Source organism: Ranitomeya imitator, chromosome 2 (genome assembly GCF_032444005.1).
Source record: "Ranitomeya imitator isolate aRanImi1 chromosome 2, aRanImi1.pri, whole genome shotgun sequence".
Taxonomy (NCBI): domain Eukaryota; kingdom Metazoa; phylum Chordata; class Amphibia; order Anura; family Dendrobatidae; genus Ranitomeya; species Ranitomeya imitator.
Genome location: NC_091283.1, coordinates 542,098,632 through 542,118,765, shown reverse-complemented (window position 1 = coordinate 542,118,765; position 20,134 = coordinate 542,098,632). Strand labels below are relative to the sequence as shown.

Genomic DNA, 20,134 nt, shown 5'->3' with positions numbered 1-20,134 from the left:
CCGACACAGGCAGAGCTACAAGCCCAGGGAGGAAAGACTGTGCCAACACTGTGATCAGGAGGCCATAGAGGACGAAACCCACTTCCTGCTACACTGCTCCAAATACTCAGCAGTGAGGGACACTCACTTCAGGAGACTCGCACATCTCTTCCCAGACTTCATCACCATGAAAGAGGAAGAGAAAACATATATCCTGCTGGGAGAAGAAGAGAGCGCAGTGGAGATAGCAGCGCGGTATGTGAGCGAATGTCATAGACTGCGAGAAAGAGAACTATGATGCCATGGACTATAGCCCCCAACCTGGACCTGCCCCATCCACCTCCCCTATGCCATGGTCTATAGCCCCCACCCTGGATCTGCCCCCATCCACCTCCCCTATGCCATGGACTATAGCCCCCAACCTGGACCTGCCCCATCCACCTCCCCTATGCCATGGACTATAGCCCCCACCCTGCATCTGCCCCATCCACCTCCCCTATGCCATGGACTATAACCCCCACAATGGACCTGCCCCATCCACCTCCCCTATGCCATGGACTATAGCCCCCACAATGGACCTGCCCCATCCACCTCCCCTACAGCTCCTTCCCAACATCCCCACAGTCCCTATCCCTATTGCCTTTATACACTTGCTTTGGCAAAACTGATGTGTATTTGGTCCTGCCAATAAAGCTTCTTTGAATCTTGAATCTTGATAGATAGATAGATAGATAGATAGATAGATAGATAGATAGATAGATAGATAGATAGATAGATAGATATGGGATAGATAGATAGATAGATAGATAGATAGATAGATAGATAGATAGATAGATATGAGATAGATAGATAGATAGATAGATAGATAGATAGATAGATAGATAGATATGGGATAGATAGATAGATAGATAGATAGATAGATAGATATGGGATAGATAGATAGATAGATAGATAGATAGATAGATAGATAGATAGATAGATAGATAGATAGATAGATAGATATGGGATAGATAGATAGATAGATAGATAGATAGATAGATAGATAGATAGATAGATAGATATGGGATAGACAGACAGAGAAGCAGGCTCAGACTGACAAAACTACCCAGCTTGATATGACATAGAAGCATTAGCGAATGTTGCCAAACAGTGGGTGTAATATATATATACTGTAACTTAGGGTATATATGTGAAGTGTGAAGTGTATTTCTAGTAAAGGTACCGTCACACTTAGCGACGCTGCAGCGATACCGACAACGATCCGGATCGCTGCAGCGTCGCTGTTTGGTCGCTGGAGAGCTGTCACACAGACCGCTCTCCAGCGACCAACGATGCCGGTAACCAGGGTAAACATCGGGTAACTAAGCGCAGGGCCGCACTTAGTAACCCGATGTTTACCCTGGTTACCATCCTAAAAGTAAAAAAAAACAAACACTACATACTTACCTACAGCCGTCTGTCCTCCAGCGCTGTGCTCTGCACTCCTCCTGTACTGTCTGTGTGAGCACAGCGGCAGGAAAGCAGAGCGGTGACGTCACCGCTCTGCTTTCCGGCTGACCGTCGCTCACAGCCAGTACAGGAGGAGTGCAGAGCACAGCGCTGGAGGACAGACGGCTGTAGGTAAGTATGTAGTGTTTGTTTTTTTTTACTTTTAGGATGGTAACCAGGGTAAACATCGGGTTACTAAGCGCGGCCCTGCGCTTAGTTACCCGATGTTTACCCTGGTTACCAGTGAAGACATCGCTGAATCGGTGTCACACACGCCGATCCAGCGATGTCCACGGGGAGTCCAGCGACCAAATAAAGTTCTGGACTTTCTTCCCCGACCAGCGACAGCACAGCAGGGGCCTGATCGCTGCTGCCTGTCACACTGGACAATATCGCTAGCGAGGACGCTGCAACGTCACGGATCGCTAGCGATATCGTCTAGTGTGACGGTACCTAAGACACTACTCTACAGCTCTTAGGCTTCTTTCACACTAGCGTCGGAATCTCCCCGTCATAGTGCGTCGGGGAGAGATTCCGACGCTAGCGTTTACTGCATTGCACAATGGGTGCAGCGGATGCATTTTTCCGGTGCATCCGCTGCCCCATTGTAAGGTGCGGGGAGGTGGGGGCGGAGTTCCGGCCGCGCATGCGTGGTCGGAAAAAGCGGTCCGTCAGGAGAAAAAAACTTTACATGTAGCGTTTTTTGCTCCCAACGGTCCGCCAAAGCACGACGCATCCGTCGCAAGACGGATGTGAAGTGTGGCAATCTGTCGCAAATGCGTCGTCAATACAAGTCTATGGGGAAAAAATGCATCCTGCAAGCACTTTTGCAGGATGCGTTTTTTCTGCAAAACGACGCATTGTGACGGATTTTACAAAAACGCTAGTGTGAAAGTAGCCTTACTTAGCTGAGGACAGTTCCTGGAAGCTTCTTTTAGATACACTTTCCAGCACAATGTCGCTAATATTCATGTAGCAAGCCCCAGGGGATCTCTACACCCTTTATACCATTCCTATATGTAGCTCTTTCTTTACTAGAGAAACATCAGTTTGTGGCGTACCACAAATTTCTTGCATCAGAAAAGTGGTCGCCGAGAAAATGGCCGCCTCCCTAAGGCTGCTCTCGTACGAGCTGTACTGTTTTGCCTCTACTAACTGGCTCTGGTCATGTGACTACTGTACAGGCATTGCTCAGCCTACTTTTGTCATTTTGTTATAAAGTTATTGAAGAAAAAAAAAAAGATACCTGTCACAGAGTGAAGTGCTGGAGAACCGGGTGGTGTAGGAGGCGCTGGGGCTTCTGGAGCAGTCACCTGAGTGTACGTATGGATGGCACAGGCCCGAGTTCTGTATATGCGGTGCACCGGTGTGCATGTGTGTCCCTGACGGGCTCCGGTATGACGCCTGCTGATGGCCGTAGCCTGCTGCCCAGTGCTGGTAGCTGTGACTTACACCTGTACATAGTGCAGAGCCCCACATTATGGAGCCTTGGTAAAACATCTCCTTTAAGAAGAGACGTTTACTACAGTGGGACCAGCAATAAGGCTGCTGAAAAAGACATCCAGATCCTGTGTGGTAGTGATTGCTGAGAGATAAGGAAGGCGTTAATTTTCTAGAAGTTTTTGTATATATATATATATATATATATATATATATATATATATCAGGCTCAAGGCACGTAGCATTGGGGTTTATAGGACTTTTTACATCCTTATCCGGGAAATCCAATTATCATAACAGCAAACTTATCCAGAAAACTCCATATTAAAGGGATATTCCTCCAAAAAGCAAGTTATCCATCCACGCCTGCTTCATTGAGGACAGGGCTGCAGAGCTTTGTTCTCAGAGCCCAGAGCTTGGGATCGCTGGGAGCTTCTGTCATAACTGCGGATCACTGGGGGCTTTATCTTCTACGGATAGTGATACTTTTATTTTGAGATTTTTCTCAAGTTCTTGAATGGGTAAAATTAAAAAGTGCTTGTAAGAACACAGAGTTTTTCAGTTTACTTCTTATTAAAAGTCCTCTCCGCGCTCAAGGACGGAGAGATTTTTCATTCTTTTGTTTACTGAATGTTGCCTAGGCTACCAGCCACCTCTGCAGTCTATCAGTGGTGGCCAGGCTGTTTGCTGTAGGGCAGGAACCCGTGATGGAGTGCTCTCCTGAAAAGATAATAGTGCAATTAATCATGCGCTTCATATTTTAATGTCGACCCATCTTCCTGCTGCCATGTGGCTTATAGATTTTTTTTTTTTACTATTGGAGGGGGTGCTGCCTCCATATTTATACTAATAATAATCTTTATTTTTATATAGCGCTAATATATTCTGCAGCGCTTTACAGTTTTGCACACATTATCATATCATATTTGGCTGAGCACTCCTCCCGTCAGCCTAACAGTAGGTTCATATTTTTGGTCCGAGTGCTGTCCATGAAAAAACAGAAAGCCTACAGACCAATGATATTCAATGGTAGAACGCAGTTGAGCGTTTTTTTTATAACTTTTCTGACTGAATCTGTGTGTGCAAAAATAAAATTGCAGTTTGCACTAGTCTATGGGTGCGCAAAAAAACTCTAATGCCATACAGAAACACATTATTGTATCAGGGTTTTTTTTACAAATACACTGCAATTCAGTAACATAGGAAGCTGTAAATAGTCCTTCAAATGGTTAATAGCTGCTGCCGTAAAAAAAAAAAAAAAAAACTGCATTGTATACAGACTGTACACAGATGACCCCAGCCTAAAAATAGCATCCCGCACCCTCCCACAAAAGACACATTTAATAGATCCACAAATTCGGGCACCATAATTCATGTCTGGGGATTAATAGTTTTCAACTTGGACGGTGCCAAGATGTGACCGTCCAGGCTGAGAACCACTGGTGAATGAGCTGCTGCAAGCGCAGCATCGTATCATTGACCAGCGGTGATGTCATCGAGGATACTGCCGGTCACTGAGGCTGTTCCCAGCCAGGCCGAACTGCGGAGACCTCAGCACTGTGAGAAAAAGTCAGTGAGTTCATCGCAGTTCAGCTGTCCTTAGCGGCAGCAGGTGTAGACTAATGGGAGTAGTAGTCCGATCAGCCGCCGCCTGCTATCGCTGTTATCAGTCGAATATAACTCTCAACATTCACCACTGCTCGCGCTGATCAGACGGTTGCCACAAGTATTACACACACAGCCCCTGATGCGGCCACCGGCATCGGGCTTATCTACAGCATTCTGTAATGCTGTAGATAAGCCCCCGATGTATCCTGAATGAGGAGAAATAAAGGTTAGATTATACTCACCCAGGGGTGGTCCGGGTCCGGTGTCTCCTATTTTCATCAGATGACGTCCTCTTCTTGTCTTCTTGCCACGGCTCCGGCGTACTTTGTCTGCCCTGTTGAGGGCAGAGCAGAGTACTACAATGCGCAGGTCCCGGGAAAGGTCAGAGAGGCCCAGCGCCTGCGAGGAACCATGGCAAGCTGTTTTAAAATCGTATTCTACCAGCATGAAAATCGGACGACACTTGCATGACACTCGTCAGACTTTTCTGGACTGAAATCGGACCGATTTTTGTTCACGGTGATGGGTACCAGCCCTTAAGTAGTAAATGAACTTGCCTTGGAGAGATGCCCACCGGCTGCAGGCACATTATTTGGGTGACACCAAGAACAGTGCATTTTGCCTCACTATGCATATACATTACTCCAGTGCAGCCAGTCTCCAGTGCCTCACTGTGCATGTGTAGTGGAACAAGGTGAACTATATCCGGCTTTATCTGCACTATGCACGTGCCTCTCTGCTGATTGACTCTTGAATCCTCATAAATCCTTTAATTACCTAATGCTGGAATATCCTGGCTACATAACTTGCTGTTGGGTTGGTGGCCACAAACCTATGACACACACTCCCTTTAGAACTCCTATGCGGCATGGAAAGTTGTGTGACATTGCAGGCATAGAATTGCACATTGCTTGATGCAGCCGTGACGTGAAGGCAACTTTTGTTGTTGGGGAAAGTCAAGCTCTAAAAGAAGTCGCCTATATCTTAAATTAAATATGTGTGAAAAAAATAAAGAACTGAATTAATAAACTTTTTAACAATTTCTTTCTATTTAAAGGTGATCTTCGGCAATGTCTGTCTTTCGCTCGGGTGTGCTGGTCTTAACATCTCCTCTCTCTGCCTTGTCCGTGAGATTGGCCCCCATTCTTGCCTCTGCTGCCAAAATTGTCCAGGATACCTTGTACATCCACCTGCAACCTGGACTTCACCTGACCGGTTCTTCTCAGCCCACTTCTACCTATGTTCCGGCAACCCATGAAGTCTGCTGCCTCATATCCAAGGTGTATGCCGATGCTGATCTCCATAGGAATCTGGATGTTCGTGTGCTGTTAACTAATATTAAAAATCAAAGCAACAGTCAGCAGACTCTTTCCTCTGTCCAGAACCTGTCTCACCCACCGGAGGTGGTCCTCACAGACTTCCAGACCAGTGATGGTGGGCAGTACAATCCAGCCAAGCAGCAGCTAGAACGATATGCAGCTAACTGTTACAGTTGTAATCCTCACCTCGTGTCAGTATTACTGTATCCAGAGTATGGACTAGAAGATGATTATATTAATGTTATGGAAGCAGAAGAAGAAGGAAGCCCTCTGCAGAGTCACAGCGATGTCGTAGTTGGAGGCACTTTCGATCGGCTACATAATGCCCATAAAATCCTATTGAGTGTTTGTTGTCTGCTGTCAGAAAGGCGTCTTCTCATCGGTGTGGCCGACAGAGAACTGTTGGATAGTGAGTAGCCTTTTTGATAATTGTAACATTCAATGCATGAAAGCCAAATTTAATGCAGGAATCTGCAAAAAAAAAAATTACCAGTTTCTAACTGAACCTGAGGTCCTGCAGTCTGGACATCCGATATTCTGCAGAACATGAATACAGACAGCACTTTCATTGTACTGCATGTCGCAGGATCCAGGGGGATCGTTATGTCATGACCACTTTTGGTGCAAGACCACTTTGAATATCTGAATAAGTGTCTTCTGGACTCTGAGTTTAAGGCCAGGTTCACACGAGTGTAGAAAAAAAATCAACAGTGGTTCATCCAGAAAGCTCGAACAATATTTCTCTAAGCTGGTTAACATTGGGTACGCAGGGACATGCGCTGTATGCGAATGCGTCGGCATTTTGATGTGCCCGCTGACCGCATGGGAATGCAACTTTTTGGACATGTGGTCAAAAATGTTGGTACCCCTCGTTTAATGACAGAAAAACCCACAATGGGCACAGAAATAACTTGAATCTGATAAAAGTAAAAATAAATAAAAAATCTATGAAAATCAACAAATGAAAGTCAGACATTGCTTTTCAACCATGCTTCCACAGAATAAAAAAATAAAACTCATGAAATAGGCCTGGACAGAAATGATGGTACCCCTGAAAATAATGTGACAAAAGGGACATGTTAAATCAAGGTGTGTGAGTGTAGATGCCAACTCGCATCACAGGTGTCTACAATCTTGGAATCAGTGAGTGGGCCTGTATATAGGGCTACAGATACTCACTGTTCTATTTGGTGACATGGTGTGTATCACACTCAACATGGACCCAAGGAGGTGAAGGAAAGAGTTGTCTCAGGAGATTAAAATGAAAATTATAGGCAAACGTGAAAGGTAAAAGTTATAAGACCATCTCCAAGCAGCTTGATGTTCTTGTGACTACAGTTGCACATATTATTCAGAAATGTTTGATCCATGGGACTGTAGCTAACCTCCATGGATGTGGCCGCATGACAAATCAAAGAGTCGGATAATACGAATGGTAACAAAAGAGCCCAGAAAAACTTCTAAACAGATTAAGGGTGAACTTCAAGCTCAAGAAACATCAGTGTCAGATCGCACCACCCAACGTTGTATGAGCCAAAGTAGACTTCATGGGAGACGACCATGGAGGACACCATTGTTTAAAAAAAATCATAAAAAAGCCAAACTGGAATTTGCCAAACTACATGTTGACAAGCCACAAAGCTGGGACAATGTCCTATGGACAGATGAGACAAAAATTGAACTTTTTGGCAAGACACAACAGCTTTGTTCACAGATGGAAAAATGAAGCATATCAAGAAAAGAACACTGTCCCTACTGTGAAACATGGAGGAGGCTCTTATGTTCTGGGGCTGCTTTGCTGCATTTGGCACAGGGTGTCTAGAATCTGTGCAGGGTACAATGAAATCTCAAGACTATCAAGGGATTTTAGAGAGAAATGTGCTGCCCAGTGTCAGAAAGCTTGGTCTCAGTCACAGGTCATGGGTCTTGCAACAGGATAATGACCCAAAACACACAGCTAAAAACACCCAAGAATGGTTAAGAGGAAAACATTGGACTATTCTGAAGTGGCCTTCTATGGGCCCTGACCTAAATCCTATTGAGCGTCTTTGGAAAGGGCTGAAACATGTCATCTGGAAAAGACAACCTTCAAACATGAGACAACTAGAGCAGTTTGCTCTTGAGGAGTAAAATACCTGTCGAGAGGTGCAGAAGTCTCATTGACAGTTACAGGAAGTGTTTGATTGCAGTGATTGCCTCAAAAGGATGTGCAACAAAATATTAAGTTAAGGGTGCCATAATTTCTGTCCAGGCCGATTTCATGATTTTTTTTTTTTTTTTTTTTTAATTCTGTGGAAGCATGGTTGAAAAGCAATTCCCACATCTTTTATTTATTATTACTTTTGTCAGATTTGAGTTATTTCTGTGACCATTGTGGGTTTTTCTGTCATTAAACGAGGGGCATCAACAATTTTGACCATGTGTGTATGGGCACCTAATGGGCATGTAAAGTTCTCATGACCTTATATTATTCTAGCCTGTGTAAAGGTACCGTCACACTTAGCGACGCTGCAGCGATACCGACAACGATCCGGATCGCTGCAGCGTCGCTGTTTGGTCGCTGGAGAGCTGTCACACAGACAGCTCTCCAGCGACCAACGATGCTGGTAACCAGGGTAAACATCGGGTAACTAAGCGCAGGGCCGCGCTTAGTAACCCGATGTTTATCCTGGTTACCATCCTAAAAGTAAAAAAAAACAAACACTACATACTTACCTACAGCCGTCTGTCCTCCAGCGCTGTGCTCTGCACTCCTCCTCTACTGGCTGTGAGCACAGCGGCCGGAAAGCAGAGCGGTGACGTCACCGCTCTGCTTTCCGGCCGCTGTGCTCACAGCCAGAGCAGGAGGAGTGCAGAGCACAGCGCTGGAGGACAGACAGCGGTAGGTAAGTATGTAGTGTTTGTTTTTTTTTACTTTTAGGATGGTAACCAGGGTAAACATCGGGTTACTAAGCGCGGCCCTGCGCTTAGTAACCCGATGTTTACCCTGGTTACCAGTGAAGACATCGCTGAATCGGTGGCACACACTCCGATTCAGCGATGTCTGCGGGGAGTCCAGCGACCAAATAAAGTTCTGGACTTTCTTCCCCGACCAGCGACAGCACAGCAGGGGCCTGATCGTTGCTGCCTGTCACACTGGACGATATCGCTAGCGAGGACGCTGCAACGTCACGGATCGCTAGCGATATCGTCTAGTGTGACGGTACCTTTATGAGTCTGATGGCATTGGAAAAGGTCTACAAACCAGTAAAACCTGTCCAATTGAGATCACAGCTCTCTATTTTACATAACCTCTGGCGACACTATTTGAAAGCCAGTGCTATTTTTCTTTAGCCAAATTGCTATTTCTAAACTACACATGAAAAAAAGAACTATTGGGATTGGCCATGCGTTTGATGTGTGTGAGGGCTTCGTGATTTTACCCAGACATATAATTCCAGTGGGAAAGGATAGGAATTGGGTATTTTGAACTCACAACGCCAGACCCTTTTGTTCTCCAGGAGGTAAGCCACTACCAACCACACAGATTAGGGTGCATTTACACCTACTGATGACAATGGTAAGTGACTGCTGATTGGCAGTCATTTAATAGCTTGTTTTAGACAAGCCAGCTTGACATGTAAATCAAATGATTGGTAATTGTTTGTTCTGTACTTCATTCTGTCAATGTTCTGAACAGCACTGTGCTGTGCACAGAATAATGTGCTGCTGAGAATAATAATTTTTAAGCTTATTGATCATTTCATCCAATGAATCAGCATTTTACTTGTCCATCAGGTGATCGTCACGTTGTTTACCTAAGCCAATTATTGGGCAATGAGCATTCCTAAGAACGCTAACTCGTCATTATTCGTGAATGTGACTGCCCCCTTACTCTGCTCACTTGTCCATGCTGAATGTTCATGTACATGGGAAAGTAAAAAGAGATGGCTGTCAGCTGAATGAGCCTCAGCCAACATTTGTCTAATGTGCAACCTGACATGTCCAAGGCTTAGTGCTTTCTATTTGTGTTCTTTGGTGTAACTTGTATGATATATATGTTTTTGTATCTTTCAGATAAGGTACTGAAGGAACTGATAGAGCCATATGAGACAAGAGTAGATAAAATGTCTGAATTCCTGGTTGATGTGAAGCCTTCTCTTGGATATGACATAGTGCGAATATCGGATCCTTTTGGGCCTTCAATCACTGATCCAGAACTGAAATGTATTGTTGTCAGTGAAGAGACCCAAAGAGGAGGACAGTCAGTGAATAAGAGACGTCTGGAAAATGTACGGTAATCATTAAGTCTTTCACGATCATGTTAGCTTGTTACTGTTAAAGGGGTTATTCACCCTTTAAATAAGCTTGAGCGTGCACTAAAACCATTTACTAATTCTACACCACTGACCCTATCTTTTGCGGTATCTAATGAGATACTGTGAAGAGGTGGGGAGTTGTGACCTCATCTATTGTCATTGGTGGATACTGTACTATCCGATATGTATAGAGGTGTTACCTGTCATTGTAATCCTGCCTCTGCTGATGAGCCTGCTGTAAACTTTTTGAAAGGAACGGATGTAGGAATCTAAAAAAAGCTCCATTGGCCAGTGTGAAAACTGTAAGATTGATCATTTTATTTTTTAGTAAAGATCATGATGTGTGGAAAAAAAGGCATTGCCAACATTGTCAAAAAAATACTTGGAACACACAAACCTCATTTAAGGACAGTTTCTTTCGATAGATTTCCTTGAAGGTTTCCACATTACCTTATTCTTTTTTTTTTTTCTACCCTATACTCCTGTCTTGTGTTATTCAGGGGCTTGATGAATTGACCATACATGAGATCCAGCTAATAACAGACCCCAAGCATTCTGAAAATGAAGAGGAGAAAGTCAGCTCTTCTAGCTTTAGGAATCGTCTACTGGGAACCTTACTGAAGACCCCCTCTGTAAGAATCCTCCTATCATTTATTTTAGGTGATTTTTTTTTTTTTAATCATGCCCTTTTAAATGGCTTGTTTATATTCAGTATACTATTTTTATTTATTTATATAGCACCATTGATTCAATGGTGCTGTACATGAGAAGGGGTTACATACAAATTACAGATATCACTTACAGTAAGCAAACTAACAATTACAGACTGATACAGAGGGGCGAGGACCCTGCCCTTGCGGGCTTACAATTCTACAGGATGGTGGGGATGGAGACAATAGTTTGAGGGTTGTAGGAGCTCCGGCGTTGGTGAGGCGGTAGCTACGGTAGTGGTGAGGAGGCAGCAAGGTCAGTGCAGGCTGTAGGCTTTCCTGATGAGGTGGGTTTTCAGGTTCCGTCTGAAGGGTCCGAATGTGGTTGATAGTCGGATGTGTTGGGGCAAAGAATTCCAGAGGATGGGGGATATTCAGGAGAAGTCTTGGAGGCGATTTGATGAGGAGCGGATAAGTGTGGAGGAGAGAAGGAGGTCTTGGGAGGACCGGAGAATACTTGAGGGAAGATATCGGGAGATTAGTTCAGAGATATATGGAGGAGACAGGCTATGGATGGCCTTGAAGGTCAGTATTAGTAGTTCGAACTGGATACGCTGAGTGAATGGGAGCCAGTGAAGAGATTTGCGAAGGAGTAACGAGAAGAGAGATGAATTAGTCGGGCAGCAGAGTTAAGGATGGACTGGAGAGGTGCAAGGGTGTTAGCAGGGAGTCCACAGAAAAGGATGTTGCAGTAGTCAAGGCGGGAGATGATGAGGGCATGCACAAGCATTTTAGTAGATTGACGGTTGAGGAAAGGACAGATTCTGTAGATATTTTTGAGCTGGAGGCGACAGGAGGTGGAAAGAGCTTGGATGTGTGGTTTGAAGGACAGGGCAGAGTCAAGGGTTACTCCGAGGCAGCGGACTTCCGGTACGGGAGAAAGCGTGATGTCGTTAATTGGGATAGATGGGTCAGGTATGGAAGATCTATGAGCTGGAGGAAAGATGATGAGTTCAGATTTGTCCACATTGAGTTTGAGGAAGCAAGAGGAGAAGGAGGATATGGCTGATAGACACTCCGGGATTCTGGACAGCAGAGAGGTGATGTCTGGGCCAGAAAGGTAGATCTGAGTGTCATCAGCATAAAGGTGGTACTGGAATCCATGGGACTTTGAGTTGTCCCAGGCCAAGTGTATAGATTGAGAAGAGTAGGGGTCCTAGAACAGAGCCTTGGGGGACTCCAATAGAGAAAGGGTGGGATGAGGAGGTAGTGTGGGAGTGGGAGACGCTGAATGTGCGGTTGGAAAGGTATGAGGAGATCCAGGATAGGGTGAGGTCTTTGATGCCAAAGGAGGAGAGGATCTGTAGTAGGACGCAGTGGTCAACTGTGTCAAAAGCAGAGGACAGGTCTAGAAGGAGGAGTACAGATTATTGTCCGTTAGCTTTGGCTGTAAGTAGGCCATAAGTAATTTTTGTCAGGGCTGTCTCAGTTGAGTGATGGGGGCGGAAACCAGATTGTAGGTTGTCAAAGAGCAAGTTAGATGAGAGGTGGGAGGAAAGTTCAGCGTGGAAGTGCTGCTCCAGGAGTTTGGAAGCGAATGGGAGCAGCGATATTGGGCGATAGCTGGATGTAGCAGTTGGATCGAGGGTTGGCTATTTAAGAATAGGCGTGATTGTGGCATGTTTGAAAGCAGAAGGGAAGGTGCCAGAAGTTGGTGATAGGTTGAAGAGGTGGCTTAGGGATGGGATAAGTGTGGTGGTGAGGTTGGGGAGGAGGTGGGATGGGGTCGAGTGCACAGGTGGTGAGGTGCGATTTGGAGAGGAGACAATTAAGCCCCCTTCAGTGATCTTGGAGAGGGAGGTTATGGGGTTTGGGCATTGGTCTGGTATACAAAGGGGTTGTGGTGGTTGAACAATGAAGACTTGCCTTGTTTGGTCGATCTTAGTTTTAAAATGTGTGGCAAAGTCCTCAGCAGAGAAGAGGGAGGTTTGAGGGGGCAATGGTGGGCGGAGGAAGGAGTTAAAGGTTTTGAATAACTGTTTGGGTTTGTAGAATAGGGAGGATACGAGGGTTGTGAAGTAGGCCTCTTTAGCAGAGGTGAGAGCAGATTTAAAAGTGAGTGTTGCCTGTTTGAATGCAGTGAAGTCGTCTTACGAATGTGTTTTCTTTCAATGCTGCTCTGCAACCCTGGACAGTTGCCGAAGCTTTTTAGTGGTGTTATTGTGCCAGGGTCTATTGATACGTCGCACTCTGCCATGAACAAGAGGGGCGACTGTGTTAATAGCTGATGCAAAAGTGGCTTTGTAAAAAGTAGTGGCGCTGTCTGTGTCATGGAGTGAGGATATGGATGTCAGCGGTAGGATAGTCAGAGAGCGTTTGGGAGTCTAGGTGTGCAAGGTTTCTGAGGAGGTGCACATGTTGGACATGGGTGACCGGTGAGGAGGACAGAGACGAGAAAGTGAGCAGATGGTGGTCGGATAGAGGGAGAGGGGAGGTGGTGAAGTTAGAGCAGAGACGGGTGAGGACCAGGTCTAGTGTATGTCTGTCTGTGTGGGTGGCTGAGGAGGACCACTGAGTAAGTCCAAAAGATGAAGTAAGGGACAGAAGTTTGGAGGCTGTTGACTGAAGGGTATCAGTGGGGATGTTGAAGTCACCCATGATGATGGTGGGAATGTCAGCAGAGAGAAAATGAAGAAGCCAGGTGGAGAATTGGTCAATAAAGGCAGTGGCCGGGCCCGGAGGTCGGTATATGACGGCCACTTGGAGGTTGGAGGGAGAGTGGATGCTGACAGAATGGACTTCAAAAGAGGGTAGGATAAGGGAGGGTAGAGGTGGGATTGGGTTAAAGGTGCAGTTAGAAGAAAGGAGAAGACGCACTCCTCCACCATGTCTGTTGCCGTGACGAGGGGTGTGGGTGAAGTGGAGGCCGCTGTAGCACAGCGCAGCAGGGGAGGCTGTGTCAGAGGGTGTTAGCCATGTTTCTGTGAGGCCGAGGAAGGCAAGCTTGTGAGAGAAAAAGGTCATGAATCACATGAAGCTTATTGCAGATTGAGTGGGAATTCCAGAGTGCTCCAGAGAGAGGGAGCAGGGGGGTGGGCGTCAGGGGCAAGGGTTTTATGTTGGAAAGATTGCGGTAGTTTGTATTAGATAGGGAGTAATGGGAGGTATGAGCTGTGGGGGTCCAGGGTTGGGAGATATGCTGCCAGCAGAAGGGAGAGCAGGTGGGAGAAAAGAGAGTGGGCGACTTGTTTTATTAGGACAGATTTGAGGTTGAGAAGCAGGTCAGCAGAGGATGACAGGTGAGGAGGTAAGAGTGCAGTGGAGATGATTACTTGGTTAGAGGGTGCTGGGGTTTGTGGATAGCGAAGGAGAGAGAGGATTAGTGGAGCAAACACTGTAAGGGCATATGTAAACATGGTGAAGGAATAAGATGGGTTAATAGAAAAGCTAGATCCAAGTAATAAGAAGTGCTTACTCAGCAGACATACCCAAAAGAGACACTGACATAGAGTGGGGTCCTGACTGCTGCCGTTGAAATAACTGCTTCTTTATGCTTAGTTGCGTAATGCTTTGCAGCAGGAATGCGCGTGCCTGACCCCACACGCGTGCACCCCTTAAGATGCTACTAAATTTATAGGGCAGAGTAAAGGATCAGGTGAGAGGGACTGTGGGTCCTTATTTGGGATAAATTAGCAATTGGCCAACACCCCAGGGGAGGTTACATGATCAAAGGCACTGCCATATGCTCTAACACCTCTTGCACAAGATAATATCTCCTGTGACCCGAGCATGGTTGTGCATCAGTAAGTATTTAATACAATATAACCAATGAATTTAGCAAACATTCAGCAGGCACATTAAAGGAATTGTTGCAGGGTGATAGGCAGCAGTTGACAGGAAGCAGGGATTGTACCTGTATGTAGAGAGGAGATGGATGTTAATTCCTGGCCGTTTGAAATAACTGCGGCGTATACAGTAGATGTACACAAAGCAAAAGGGCCTTGTCACAGACGTTATTTGGAGTCCACCAGCACTAAATATCACGTGAATACCCTTTACGGAGCTTGGTGTCACTTTTGCAACATATTTGGAAAAATCAACTTTTCGGCTGTCAGCTAATAGTTTTTCAGTGAAGGCCCATTACATCTAACATTGTGTAATGCATTTATTCTGCAGTTCTGTTCAAGCCCATACTCTTCTATCTTGAAGGCTACTTCATTCGAGCAAAAGAGTTTTGGGGCATCAGAAATCATGAGTATTCAGTAATGGAGTTCGGAGTTGTGTAATTAAATTACAATTTTATTCACATATATAAAAAGGAATCTTTCTACAGGTGAACCTCCGCATCCCTTCCCGGCCTTATGTCATCGGTCTAACGGGAGGCAGCGGCAGTGGAAAGTCCTCTATTGCACAGAGACTGGAGAAACTGGGAGCTGCTCTAATAGACTGTGATAAGTTAGGACACCAGAGTTACAAGCCTGAAGGACCGGCCTACCAGCTAGTTATTGATGAGTTTGGCACAGGTATATTGTATAATATTAAAGGGGGTCTTCAAGTTTCAGAAAATCCCTGTCCCTTGGCTGCAGTTTGTTTAAAAAAAAAAAAAAAAAAAAAAGCAAACAGACCTTACTTTACTCACCCTTCTTGGGTCCAGAGTTGAGTCTGCAACGCTGCTCCTGGTGGCTGTTATTGTCTGCAGTGCTAACAGCACATCAACAAACTGCAGACAATAACTGAGCTCAGCAGCTCTGCTAGACGGCATGAGCTGCTCAGACACTGAGCACCTAGGATGGCTGCAATGGCCGAGACTCTGTGCTAGACCTATGGAAGGTAAGTAAAGAATGATTTGTCTGTTTTTAAAACGCATTGCAGTCAAGGATCTGGGGTTTCAGAAAACAGAAAACCTCTTCAATAAATAAGTCTGCAGACAGAAGCTTTCCGTGTTTTATTGGTTACTTTGATTGTAGTTGCTGTCACCACTTATTGATGTGATAGCAGCTGTAATGTATTTTATTTTAATGTTGTCCATGAATTCCGTGATTTATTCCATGACTTTATTTCTTATCACCAGATATCCTCTGTGAAGATGGGACCATAGACAGAAGAGCTATTGCCAGCAAAGTGTTTGGGAATAAGGTGAAAGAAAGTTCTATAGAAAATCATTATTTCACATGATCACTAGGGTTGATCGAATCGCTTCGGATAAGTGCCTATCCGAATAGCTATAGCACTTCCAAAATAGCTGCATCGGGAACCTAGATACCTGGAGCGCTGCCAATAATCAGGTGTCCGACTCCGCAGCTGCATGTGTCGCTGCTGTGTGACAGTCACATGCATGGAGAGCCCATCAAACAGCCTCTCCATGCATGTGTTGTGACTGTCACACAGCCGCAACACATGCAGCTGCGGCTCCGGACACCTGATTATCAGGAGCGCTCCCGGTATCCGGGTTCTGAAGCAGATATTCGGGAAGCACTATAGCTATTAGGATAAGCACTTCTCCCAAGCTATTCGATCAACCCTAATGATCACCTCTGTACAGTCAGTAGTATACAGTATATATTCCATTACCAGATTACATTCACATTAGTGGTGGATACCCTGTGGATTTTCACCCCTAAACATTTCTGGAGGTAATTGCATTCAGAAGTCACACGCTTGGTGAAAGGAAGTCCACCTGTATGCAATCTAAGTGTCATGGTCTGTCAGCGTATATAGTTGTGTGAAAGACCACACAAGTAAACACAAGATGCAGTTTTTAAATGAAGGGCTTTATTATTAAGGGAAAAAGAAATCCAAACCTACAGGGCCCTGTGTGAAAAAGTGATTTCTCTATCGCCTCATTGGGGGACACAGGAACCATTGGGTGTATGCTGCTGCCACTAGGAGGCTGACACTATGCAAATAAGAAAGCTCCTTCTCTGCAGTATACACCCTACCGACAGGAAGTAGGATATCCAGTTTAGCTTAGTGTCAGTAGGAGGTGGACACGGGTCTTTCATTAGACCCTTATCTACCTCAACGTGCGTCGTTTTCTTTCAGGTTTTTTCCGGAGGGATACAGGGTGAACAGTCACACCTGTAATCCCACAATACGGACTATGAGTACGGCGTGTACTGCCACCCCGTATCCTCATAGATCCGACAGCATGACCAAGATCCTAGCACATAAGCGTGCTTAGAAGTCCGGTCTTAGCTCCGTCGCCCACCCACTCACCCACCAGAGCCTGTCGGTTGGAGGAGACGAGGACGTCCATCACCAGCTCCATGGACGTCTGACACCTTTCTCGGTTTAAGGTTAGTAACGGACGGCGTGGGAGTTTTGAGGTGAGTATTTCCCCCACCCGTCCCAGCTAGGAAATCAAAGGAGAGGGATCCCTCTGGGCCTTTTTATTATACTAAGGACTGCTGTTACCAGGCTGCCTTGTCCTGTTTTGTTCAGCAGGTCCCACGGGCAGGAATCGTCGCTGCACTTCAGCATCCTTGCTGGCACCTCTCTTCCCCTCCTTGTTCCTGGGGGCCACCCTATCTTTCCTCCGGCGCGGCCTTTTATTCCGGCGGCGGGCCACTCTGCCTCCTCCCACCAGCGCTGCGGTCTCTACAGGCAGCCCCGCGGCCTACTTCCTCCGGCGGCCACGTTCCTCTGTCATCCAACGCGGCGACCTTGGTGGCTGTCGCGCTGTTCCCCTTTCCGCAGGCTGCACCGCTCGTTCTTCAGAGCAGCGGCCCTCTCCGTCGACGGCCTCTAATTTAGGCCCCGGCTTCTGCCCGGGTCTACTTCCGGCGCCGTGACTCCGCCCATTTCCGTTTTTATCGGGCGGGGTTTTCTCCGCCCGTCACTCTCTCTCTACCTCTTCCTGCTCAGGGTGCTAGCTCCGCCCACTACTCCCATCCTCCCCAATCGCCCTGGGATCGCCACCATCTTGCTTCTCCGCACCCGGTGGCTAACCCGCCCCCCCTCCGACTTCTGAGAGCGGGTCTTTTTCTCCAGCGCACGCTTTCACTGGCTGGGTCCCCTGCATTCTCCTTATGTCGCCGTCTCCCTGCTGGTGCCCTTGACCTGTGCCATGATGCCGGTCGCAGCTACATCCGGGAGCAGACTACAGGACTCTACTTCTGCTGTGAGTAGCTCTGCTTAGCAGTCTATTACTCCCCTCTGCATCACCTGTTCCCCTAACCTTCGGGCATCAGTTAATGGGTCTGCTCACTAGGCCTAATCCTAAAATGAGTGCGTTCTCGTTCTCCTGCTTCCTCTTGTCATCTGCAGCAACTCCACTGTACCCATCGTCCAGGAGTCCCTACCCCGGGTGAGACAGAGACCCCTATCCCTGGGGGGGGCTTTCTTTCCATGTTAGTCTGTGGCGGACCTCACCAGGATGTCACAACCCTGGTGTCCGTGCTTGACCGCAGTTGCCAGTGGGTCACAGGATTCTCCGTTTAGCCTTTTCAACACAGGTCACAAGAGATCCAGACAGGAGCGAAATTCTAAGTCATTTTCCAGCTCCATCTCGCCCTCCGGTCTGGCATGGTGAGATCCGTCTTCCAGATCCTCCTCTCCCGAGTCAGATGGGCATCCTCGGTCATGTTTTCAGAGGAAGATTCAGACTTGGTTTCACTACAGGCCTCTAGCATAAGTGATAGGGTACAAAGCCTTATTGCTGCGTTCAACCAGACCCTAGGCATCATGGATACCTCTACGGAACCCGCAGAATAGGCAGTTTCGTTTAGACAGTCAAAACCATCTTCCAAGGTCTTTGCCCCACACACTGAATTTGTTGTGGTACTTGCCAGGGGAAAGGTGAACCATACCAGATGCTTTCAGACAGGGAAGCGTCTTGGCATCCTATATCCCTTCTCCCCTGAGCTCATCGCTAACTGGAACTGATTCCTCGGCAGTGGACTCGTCAGTCCCCAGACTGTCCACCAACATGGATTCCAAGGATACAATTATAGAATCGCTGGAAAAATCAGCCTTTGAAGCGGCTACTTCTGCTTTGTGCCTCGGCCATTGCCTCTACCTGGGTCTCAAGGACCACAGCTAGATGAACCAAACAGCCTTGTAAGGGCACCTCGGCTGGAGCTCTTCCGGGGGAGCTAGCTGACCTGGCGGACCAGATTTCCTATGCAGGGAAATATTTGGTATCTGCCTCCCTAGATGCACGTCTTGTGCAGCTCAGGCATCCAGCAATATGGTGGGGCGGACTTGTCTTCAAAGAAGTCTCTTACCAGCCTCCCTTTCCAGGGGGCCTGTCTTTGGCTACATGTTGGAACAAATTATTAAGGACACCACGGGAGGCACGAGTTCCCTCCAAGACTCGCCTGCCTCCCCTGATATGGCAGTTTAGCTCCTTTTTGCCCTTTTGCTGTTTCGCGGCGTCGGAAGATTCCTCTTGCTAGCACAGACTGCGGTCTCGCCTGGCTAGAGAAAAGGCTTCCTTCAAGCCTACCCCTTCCTGATGTTCCCGCAACTCCCATTTTAGGTCCACCAGGCCCAGACCTGGCAGATCTTCCTTGGCATAACTCGTGCTAAGGGCCCAGCGTTCCTCCCAGTTTGGGCGGGCGTCTCCTGTTTTTTTTTCAGGGTCGTTTGGCTTGCCTCGGTGGAGGACGCTTAGGTCAGGGAGGTGGTATCCTCTGGATACAAGATGGGGTTCGCTTCGCGGCCCCAGAATCGCTTCTTCGAATCCCACCCTCTAAAATATCCTACTCTGATCCCAGGATTCTTTGCGTCCATTGCCTTTCTTCTTTGTTCGGAGGTTATCGTTTCCGTCACAGAGTAGGAACGCTTCACAGGTTTCTATTCAAACCTGCTTGTAGTGCCGAAGAAGAACGGCGCAGTTCGACCCATCCTGGTTCCTAAGTTAGTGAACAGAAGGTTCCGCCTGCGGCATTTCAGGATGGAGTCCCTCTGTTCAGTTTTGGCTTCCATGGAACCACAGGAATTCCTGTGCTCCATGGATATCCAAGACTCCTATCTTAATGTTCTGATTTTCCCAGCACACCTGAGTTTCCTGCGTTTCTCGCAGAGCAGAAGAGTCATTTCCAGTTTGTCGCCCTGCCTCTCGGTCTTGCGACTGCTCCCAGTGTCTTCATAAAGATCATAGCTACATTTATGGCCATTTTGAGGATCAGGGGCCTAGTGCTCATTCCGTACCTCGAAGACATCCTCATCAAGGCTCCGCCCCTCTCTCAGGCCAAGGAGAGTCTGACCATCGTCCTCGACTCCCTGTCCTGTTTCTGGTGGCTGGTCAACAGAACAAAGTCTTGTCTTGTTCTGAGTCAGCGCCTCGTCTTCTTAGGCATGCTGTTCGACACCCGTCAGTCAAGGGTTTTTTTTCTTCTCAAGGAGAAAT

The 20,134-nt window shown here is 46.8% G+C and overlaps 1 protein-coding gene across 1 annotated transcript in view; it reads left to right on the top strand.

The window, feature by feature from the left end:
• Positions 1 to 2,652: 2,652 nt before the first annotated feature.
• Positions 2,653 to 20,134, top strand: part of COASY (Coenzyme A synthase) — a 39,977-nt gene continuing 22,495 nt past the window's right edge. The window contains exons 1-6 of the mRNA XM_069751925.1: positions 2,653 to 2,786; positions 5,573 to 6,243; positions 9,891 to 10,105; positions 10,633 to 10,764; positions 15,116 to 15,305; positions 15,854 to 15,918. Coding sequence (XP_069608026.1) covers positions 5,586 to 6,243; positions 9,891 to 10,105; positions 10,633 to 10,764; positions 15,116 to 15,305; positions 15,854 to 15,918 — 1,260 coding nt within the window. The 5' untranslated portion in view covers positions 2,653 to 2,786; positions 5,573 to 5,585. The remainder of the gene's footprint in view (positions 2,787 to 5,572; positions 6,244 to 9,890; positions 10,106 to 10,632; positions 10,765 to 15,115; positions 15,306 to 15,853; positions 15,919 to 20,134) is intronic.